Below are 10,240 nucleotides of genomic sequence, written 5' to 3'. Positions count from 1 at the left end.
CTAATTCCTTCCCGAGCTCTCCGCTAAATAATACACAGATTTATATAAAGTAGACACGCTGCTTTGTTTCCTTGAAAATGAATAACTTTTGAGCGCTGACATACTTTATGTTATTTCGTTTATAAAAATAAATATCAACATTCAATTAACATTGTTATTTAGGTATATGACTTTTTATTAATAGACATTAAATAATTTATAGTAAGAAATCTTAATTTTTAATTATTTAATTTTGCTTACAACACAAAACAAATCTTATTTAATACCATTTCTCAATATTAGTATATCGAAAGATACTTATTTTTCTGAATATCATTGTAAAATTAATAACAATTTGAAACTAGTAAATTCATCATTAATCTCTAAATAAATAAAGTAAACTAATAATTATTTAAACACTTACTTAGTCATTTTAATTCCAAATGAAGAAAAAATATAATATAGTGTTTGCATTGTCGTAATAAAGACGAGCTTGCGGACAAAACTACATAAAACTGCAAAGTAAAACATACGAAAAACTCCCGATTCTTAAAAATGTAGATAAGAGATATAATCTGTACTTCAATCAGATAATAAATATATGCTTATGTCTACCGTTACTTTGGATATGCAGCTTCGATTTTAGAGTCTGACTTGAATTGCAGCTTACTACGAGCTCTGTCTCGCCGGGAAGTTATTTACTCTTAAAGTGTAAATCTATCTATATAATGTGAAGATTACAACCGTACGGAACAGTCATCAGAGTTGAGTGGTATAACTGAGAATAAGTTTTGTGTATACGTTCGCCGCTCTAGTGTAGTGGTGCGTGTGCCATGTATGTGCCTAAACGTAGACGGTTTGCGGATTCGATTACCACTCGCGATGGATATACGTATTTTACAAATATTTCTTTCCGTTTATAATATCTGTCTTTATGGATCTCCCCACCGTGTCTCGGAGATTACGTAAAGTTGTCGGTCCCAGTTATTATCATAATACCTAATAACAATCATAGTAGAAAATATATCCGCTAATCCGCAGTGGAGCAGCGTGGTGACTTATGCTCCACTCCTTCTCCTACCTAGAGAAAGAGGCGTTTTTCTAGCAGTGGAATATTACAGGCTGAATCATATATCTAGGTTCGTAAGCTCTATCTGATAGTTAATTTATAAACCCTTATCAAATATTACCAAAACATACATTCGAGCAAGCATAACTTTGTTATTTTAAAAAAATATACGAATAAAATAAAAAAATAAAAGCAGCAAATATATCACAAATGAACAAGAGACTTTATTAGTCTGATATTTTCTTTAAAAATATATTGTTACCAATAATAATTAAAATAAATTAATTCATGAATTAAAAATACGTTAAATATCTTACTTGATATATGGTCCGTAAAACCAACTTGTATTACTTATAAAGTTAAAAAATAATGTCACATTATTGATGAAATAATCTATATAAATAAAAATGAATGTTGCTAAGCGCATAACTCGATAACGGCTCCACCAATTCGGTTAATTTATTTTTTTGTATGTTTCTTAAGGCCCACGGAAGGTTTTACACTTAAAAAAAATTAAAAATTAAAAAAAATTAAAACTATTGACAGAACGAAGTCTGTTCGGGTAATTAGTTAAATATATAAAATTAATACGATTCTGATGCTACGATTCAAAAAATTCTGATTTCAAAATAATCGTATATATACAAATACTATGTGTACATTAATGAAAGGTGAGTCAGAAAGAAGTAAGATTTTAAAAACTTTCTTGCGCTGGTATGGAATGCGGGAGGAGAACGCGGAATGCGTAACTCTAGTCTCGGGAATTAGTCGCTATGGAGAATTTAAAAGGCATACGTTCTGTGTAAAAAAAACATTACAAAAATTACGATTCTTGCATTATTTGTCGCGTATTCTGTTCTGATTTACATCACCTAAATCTGTGTCCCAGTAAAAGTGTGATAAGCTCTTGGGTTAAAAAACTTGTGTCTACTTGTTCGACCTTAATCAGATACCTGCAGGACGACCAAGGTCAACAAATGATCACGATTTAGGCCGTTATTTTGTCGAATGTATGTTTGAGCGTTTTCAAAGCTTTAACAATATTCTGTTTTCTGACGAAAGCCATTTTCGCTTAAAATGGAATGATAATAAAAACACAACATAAACAGTTACTAGGTCCCAGAAAATCCAAATTTAAAACATCAGAAGCTTTGCATTCGCCGTAGATAAATAACCGTTTAGCCGGCCATTTCAGCTCAAGGAATCATATGCATTTCTTTAGGAATCAACAATAGCAAGCTGTATACCATGAAATCCGACGAATTCTGACGGAAACACAGCCATGATGCAAGAGTTTTTCTTTCCGAAACTGCAATAATTTGAATCCTTTAGCTGTGCGACATGGTTACGACAAGATGGCAACTTGCTATCATTACAGCCTATACAGTCCACTGCTGGACATAGGCCTCCACAAGTTTACGCCAAAAATAACGTGAACTCATGTGTTTTGCCCATAGTCACCACGCTGGGCAGGCGGGTTGGTGACCGCAGTACTGGCTTTGTCGCACCGAAGACGCTGCTGCCCGTCTTCGGCCTGTGTATTTCAAAGCCAGCAGTTAGATGGTTATCCCGCCATCGGTCGGCTTCTTAAGTTCCAAGGTGGTTGTGGAACCTTGTTGTCCCTTAGTCGCCTCTTACGACACCCACGGGAAGAGAGGGGGTGGCTAAATTCTTTAGTGCCGAAGCCACACAGCACAACTTGCTATAAGTACATCTAAATACTCATTGACAGTTGTAAACGAGATGTTAACAAAGAATCGAGCAGAGGTGTTGTTGCATGACCACCCAGAAGTCCATATCTCACATTACCAGACTTTTTCTATGAAAATACATGAAAAGTTATGTTTACTTCAATAAGCCAACCATGATTGCCTATTTGAAAAACAATATTCGGGAAGGAATTGTCCCTATTCGACACGTAAAGTGCCAGCGCGTTTTTAGAAATTTGACGTCCAGATTCGTGGAGCGTTTGTTTGCGACTGTCTACATCTGATCAATGTTGTTTTTACAAAATATTTTTTTCTAAATGTTTGTTATATATATACAAAGATTTATGTGTAATTATGTGTAAATATTTTTGTTTTTTTTTTATGAATTTTTAAAATCCACCTTTCTAACCCATCTGTATTATACAAATATATAGTCCACCAGTTACACTATTTCGTAGTCAAAGATAGAATAAAAGAAAGAATAAATTATCGCAAAGATAATTAGTGGGTACAATAAATTATACGAATGCGCTATTCCCTATGGACAAACCAGCATTAATATGTGATTACCTGCCCCACATGACTCCAATGCGTCAATATATTTATAAAGCTTCTTATAGTTTATTTAACAATAAATTCTTAGTAATTAAATATTTTTCATAAACTATATCTATTTTACTCTACCACCGAATAGACAAACGCATTATTAACTCATATCGATCAGATCGATGATACTCTTCAGTACTACCTCGTACGTATCCCCAAGGAATGTAGTGTGAATTGACCCTCCATAATTTAGTTGACTAGACATTAATAGCAACTGCTTTTCCTCATTTCATTCGTAACATAGTGGAGATATTTCTTTTCATACCCTGATTAGCTTTTGTATAATAGATCGGAGAAAAAGTTTTCGTCTTATAAAAAGTTGCAATAAAATCTTTTTGGGTTGTATTGTTTGTAACTGACTGAGTTTTGATAGCATGAAAAGGCGACATTTTAAAAAGAAATGAAAATGTAAAAATCAATTTCCCGCAATTTTTTCTGTGCACTAAAATGGGTGAATCCCACGAAAAAGTTCACTATATTTCAAAGTTTTACTTTAAAAGAGGAAAAATGCGATTCAAGCCGCCAAAAAAAATTGTGACATTTATAGAACTAATGCGGTGTCAGTAAGATACGTATAAATTAGTATAGGCGATTTCAGTCAGGAAATTTTGATGTCGATGGTGCATTTCACTCTCGTCGCCCAGTCAGATAAACGTGACGACATTTTTGAATTATTGTGTTTGCAGGCAAACGAAGAAAAACCGACTTCAATTATATCGACAAGTAATAAAACGTAGATAGACGAAAAAATAGTCAAGTAAATACGCATTATCAAAGATTACTCCAAAAGTTGTAATCAGATCTCGATGAAATTTAAATGAGACCACATGATAAACACCGGCTTTCGATTAAATTAAAAATCATCAAAATTGGTACACCCAGTAAAAAGTTATGCGGGTTTTCGAGTTTCCCTCGATTTTGTCTGGGATCATCAGATCATGGTCTCCTTATCATAGTACCAAATAGGGATAACTCCTTTCCAACAAAAACAAATCGTATATTATAATTAATGTCAATAAATTTTGTAAAATCTTACCTTGCATTTCTATATAAAATACAAACAAACCTTTTCCCTGACCTAATATTTACACAAATTATTTAGGTGAAATAAAAATACAAAGTACCCACGTACTTAAATATAAATGGTTCAATTGACTTTATTAACGAAAAAAAGCTACAAAACAACTTCAGATAAACTATAATTTACAGTCATATCACAATCCAAATGCACATTTCTATCGTATTTATATTCCATTGACATTTCAAAAGCATCGCATTCATCTGTTATTTTATCAAAGAAGTAGCTGGTATTTACTTTTGAAATAGAAGAGCGTCTGCTTGCGGTCATATCACGATAAAGACTTTTTCGTACTGGACTGCTCTTGGGCGTCGAACAATTATTTTGATGTAATCTTTGTGCATGGAGAGATTTTCTATTTAATTGCTTATTTTCAAAAATAAGTTTGACAAAGTTACTGTTCACTTTCGCGGTTGTAACCTTCGGTGCTCTAGAAACAATTGTTTCGACAATATCTGATAAATCGATGTCATTGATGTCTTCCCCACTCGAATCGAGCATACTCAGAAAATGTTTATCTTCAGACAGCTGGCTGAGTTTTATGTTTGATTGCAGATTCTCCTTGTCAACCTCTAGATTTTCATATACTTTATTTGATAATTTATTATTCGCGACCGAAGTCTTGACACTTAAATTCAAAGTATTTGTTAATTTCGACTTTCTTCTCTTAATTGGTTTCAAGTAACTTTCTATTGTATTTTTTGCTTTTGTTTTGGTATTGTTCTTTAACTTTCTCTTTAATTTATTTACGCATACGCTGACATGCGCTTTGCTAGAATTTAAGTCTTTGTTATTTACGCTCAAATTCTTAAAAGATTCATTAAGATTAGACATTGACAAATCGGCTATTTGCTTTGCTTTTCTATTATATTTTCTCTTTGGTTTAACGTGTTGGTCACCAGTAGGATCTTGATCTTTCTTTTTTCTTCCTTTCGATTTTTTCTCCTTTGGAGGTTTTTTGATTGATTCTTCATACTTTTCAACTAAATCCGGGTAATAACGCTGCATAAGGTCTTGCCTTTCTATTGAAGTCCACGGACATTGTATGTCTTCGCCTTCTGTAAATATGTAAGTTATTAGCTCAGTTTCATTGATTTTTATTTAATAAACGGCTTTAATACATAATATGAAACACATTTTATACCTTCAAACTGGTCGTCAGGAATAAGAGCTTCATATTGTCCGTCAATATCCACCCACAAAACTTCATAACTAGGAACACCTGTTAAGCAATTCATTATAAATACTTTAACGGTTTACTAAAGAAATGAAAATAAATAATTTAAACATCCTACACATAAAATTAACCAATCTTTAAATGAACCAACAATTCTAAAATATATTAAGAGTGTACTCAAATAATATTTTATTTAATATACAGGCAAAACTACGTTGAAGAAATCATCGGCGATTTATAAAAATCAACGAACCTCGGGGATTTCTCTTTTTCTTTATTTGAACGGGTCGAATAGTTCTGCAAGGCACAGAGTCCTGGAGGTGCCACTTTGTGAGCAACGGAAGAAATTTCTCAACGCAATATCTTTCAGACCAGTCCAATTTTTTTGACATAATTTTCTGTAAGCAAATGCGTGATTAAATTAAATATTCTTTCTTATTATTAATTTAAATTATAAGTTTGAACATTATTAAGCTTCTTTTTTTCAAATAATATACTTCTATAATAATAAACAAAAGAGAATACGCTTTTGGGTGTGTATGTCAAATACATGGTAGTTTTTTTTATGTACTTTTTAAGCATAATTAAAAATATATATTAGCATTCTGCACTCTTATGTATATAAACTATCATCACATCATCATCACATCAGTCTATCGCACTGCTTGACATAGGCCTCCACAAGTTCGCGCTAAAAATGGCGTGAACTGTGTGTTGCCCAAAGTCACCACGCTGGGCAGGCGGGTTGGTGACCGATATAGTATATATCGGTCATATATACCGGGTGATTTTGAAAGCGTTTTGGAGACGAAAATTTTGAATTATTTATCAATAACAGAAGCTATATATAACGTTAATTTAATAATATATGTAATTTTTTTTTTCATCAAAGTCGATATTCATATCGTTTACAGACAAAAAGTGAGAACCAGTAGTAACACTACACGGTAGGTACATTCTAAAAATAGAAATACTATACGTTTTAATATCGAGTCACAAAATCGTATTAGCCAATCAAAACAAAGCTACCGAGTTGCGCCGGAGTCGACCAATGACGGCAATGCTCACCTGTAATCGTCGGCGTCCCGCGTCCCTGGCTTTCAGTCGGTCAACTCGGTCAGTAATACCATAGCGGTACATGCGTAAACAAGGTCAAGGACGTTTAAATTAATATTCGCCGGAGTTTAAAGATATTCTTGAGTACTTCGAGCGCGATCCCCGGCGGAGGACAAGGATGGCAGCAAGAGAATTCGATGTTAGCCAAAACTTCGTATGAAAGATATTACGTACACAAGGATTACACCCGTATCATTTTCGTAAGGCTCACGTAATAAACAACGCACCGGCAAGAATCGCCTTTTGCCAGTGGTTGTTAAATAATACAAACGACAACATACTCTGGACGGACGAGTCACTGTTTACTCAAGTGGGACTATACAATGTGCACAATGAGCATTACTGGGCTCTAATTAACCCCCACTTGATACGAGAAAACCATCACCAGGTTCGTTTCAGTGTGAACGTATAGGCCGGTATTATTAACGACCAATTAATAGGGCCTATTTTTATTGAAGGTCATCTAACCGGCAACTCGTACTTAGAGATGTTAAGGAGAGTAATATCTGAGTTAGTAGACGATGTGCCGTTAGCTTACTCGAGAGGTATGTACTACCAAGACGACGGCTGTCCCGCTCATTTACGCGAGTGTAGTGCGTGCGTACCTGGACAATGAGTTTAGTGATAGGTGGATAGGTCGAGGAGGGCCTGTGTCTTGGCCACCTGGAAGTCCGGACTTAACGCCCCTGGATTTTTTCTTGTGGTCGGAAATAAAAAGTTATACACGTCAATATGAAAGCTGTGATGATTTACGCATTGCGATAGTGGACGCTTTTGATAAAGTAAAAAGTGATAAAGACACATTAAGAAAATTAAAAGAATTGTATTAAACGTGTACGTTTGTGTATTAACGCAGCGGACTCCATTTTGAGCGGTTGCTTCGATACAGAAGTGTAAATAGTGTAAATAAACTGTTAATACGTATGTAAGTTAATTATTCTGTAGATAGCTCCGATTTTTTAAATACGCCAGAAATTTATACCTACAGTCCGTTTATAAATTGATTTGTTGTGAAAAGAACAATCGTGGTTAATAATCGAAAAGAAGTTTAAATAAAATAGGTATTTCTGACGGTCCTAAGCCCGTGTAAAGTATGAAGGACAAACGAGTCTATCTACGTAAGTACTCGCTAGCTCGCGCCTATAGATATACTTTTATCAACCGAAACGCGCACGGACGTGTTTCATTCATTTAAAATAATGAATGAATAATCAGTGCCTTACTACTTTCCAAGTCGATCGAGTAAAAATGAATATTAAAATTGAAACTTTTTTTTAGTCAACATTACAATTCATTTATCAATTTTTATAGGTACTATAGATGATTCCAAAGTAAAATATTTCGTTTCCAAAACGGTTATAAAATCACCGTGTATATACTATAAGTGTGCGAAATATCATACTCCTCCGTCCACGCCATTTTCGTAAATAGGGGTACAAAGTTTTTGCTTCACTTATTAATAGATTACAAATTCATTCCAATAATATTTTACTAGACCAAAACTTTCCTAATATACTCCTAATAAAATTGATAATAGTTAATTAACCTAACAATACTTGGGACAAAGGATAATACCATTAAAACTATAAACTGTTATAACTTAAAGTTTGAACCCAACTTAATTACATAGCTTCAAATAATCGAATACCACAAATTGAATTAAACTCGGAGTCGGAATCTTCAAGCTGTCGAGATCTATATCTTCTGGTGTGGTATCCAAGAATTCCTTCATAACTTTCGGCTCAGGGAACGGCATTCCGGACGACAGGGCCCGGTTACGAAGCGATAGTTCACGTTTCACTTCCGCTACTTTGGACCTACAAACAATTAGTGCTTTAACAAGTTCTAATAATGAAATTATAGGTATTATTGAAACACGATTTGAATAAGTTATTGAATAATATTCTCCACAATATGCCATCTTATAAATCAATTTTAGTTATGGGCCTTTCTTACGATTACATCTTAGTTACGACTTGGGAGAATGAGACAAATCATGTTTCCATAATGTAAGCAGTGTTGTAATAGCGTTTGCTTGCGCTTTCTGCTTTGTGAGAACAAGATTAAGAACTATTTTAAAGTTTAATATCTATACAAATAAATAAAATTGGAGTGTTTGTTTGTAAAATTAAAATAACCGCGTTTTACTAAATACATATAAATTTATACACGGTACATATACAAAAATAACATTTTTACAATTTTTGTCTGTCTGTCTGTCTGTTTGTTCCGGCTAATCTCTGAAACGGCTGGACCAATTTTGACGGGACTTCCACTGGCAGATAGTGGATATAATAAGGAGTAACTTAAGCTACTTTTATTTTAGAAATTTACTTATTTATAACTCTGCAAACTGAACAAAAACTTTTTAGTTAAATTCTACGCGGACGAAGTCGCGGGTACAGCTAGTTTAAAATAAAATCGATTTTATTACGAAATGAATAATGATTTTAATCGAACGTATTTTACTTGTCTTTTGAACTAAAAATTTAACTGTAACAAGTAAAAGAGATACCGAGTTAATTTCGTAAAAAAACTTAGAATGTTTCATGAAGCTGCCAAATGAGATTGAACTCGATAAACGGAGAATGTGATATGTACGCAAAGCTTATTTAAAATATCGACTTTTATGACATCTCGTATAAAATGTACAATTCGATGGAATAGCTCGCGAGGATTTGCAGATGAATCTATACTAAGAATCTTACGGCGAGATAACCCTCTCAATGATTCTTTGATGCGAGAAAGATGCGAAATCTATCTGTATTTGCTAAGGCGATGTTCATTTTTCCTTTATATTTAGTAAGTTTTTTTTTTCTTATGATACGTTTGTAGGACACTTTGTTTTTGGTCTCCTGAACTACGGCAAATTAAATTTTAACACGCAATATTTTTTTAACTATTCCTTACTGTATCTTGCAGATCAGATAACACGTTGTAAATTGCAGTTCCACTCGTTTTCAGCGAGTTACACGAATAATGAGTCATAAGCCATGGTAATGTTGTATAGCCTTTAATACAAATCTTTTCTTACACTTACTAAAGAAACGTATAATTTCGTTTTAAAAAAAAAAAAACAATATTGTAGCGTTCCAACATAAAAACTCTTCAACGTTGTTATATCCGTATAGATAACGTAAGTTTATATGACATTACAAAATTATATACATCGAATATAATTACGAATACATAATTAAAGCGCGTTGATTTTTAATTTTCCTTAATTATGTTACGTATTCAAACACACCGGTATATTCTGTGTACACAGTTATGAGATGTGTAGCATTAATTACGTTGTACAAGTATACTTAGACACGTAACGTTACGACACATACAACATTTAAACAAAGGATTTGGTGATTCTATCGAATTCCAAATAATCTTGATTGCGAATCAGTATCGTGAACATCACAAAATCCAATCACTCAACGAGAAAATCTCATTTAGTGCCTCGTGTTGTCATTTTGTAATGAATTGGTTATAGCGTGTATTTTGCAACTCTGTTT

The 10,240-nt window shown here is 33.5% G+C and overlaps 1 protein-coding gene across 1 annotated transcript in view; it reads right to left on the bottom strand.

The window, feature by feature from the left end:
- Positions 1-4,484: 4,484 nt before the first annotated feature.
- Positions 4,485-10,240, bottom strand: part of LOC123659377 (flap endonuclease GEN) — a 14,388-nt gene continuing 8,632 nt past the window's right edge. Inside the window, exons 7-10 of the mRNA XM_045594595.1 lie at positions 8,383-8,551; positions 5,872-6,016; positions 5,586-5,663; positions 4,485-5,499 (exon numbers count right to left, since the gene is read on the bottom strand). Coding sequence (XP_045450551.1) covers positions 4,538-5,499; positions 5,586-5,663; positions 5,872-6,016; positions 8,383-8,551 — 1,354 coding nt within the window. The 3' untranslated portion in view covers positions 4,485-4,537. The remainder of the gene's footprint in view (positions 5,500-5,585; positions 5,664-5,871; positions 6,017-8,382; positions 8,552-10,240) is intronic.

Source organism: Melitaea cinxia, chromosome 2 (genome assembly GCF_905220565.1).
Source record: "Melitaea cinxia chromosome 2, ilMelCinx1.1, whole genome shotgun sequence".
NCBI classification, from domain to species: domain Eukaryota; kingdom Metazoa; phylum Arthropoda; class Insecta; order Lepidoptera; family Nymphalidae; genus Melitaea; species Melitaea cinxia.
Note: the sequence above shows the minus strand (reverse complement) of the source record. Positions and strands in the feature narration are given on the sequence as shown.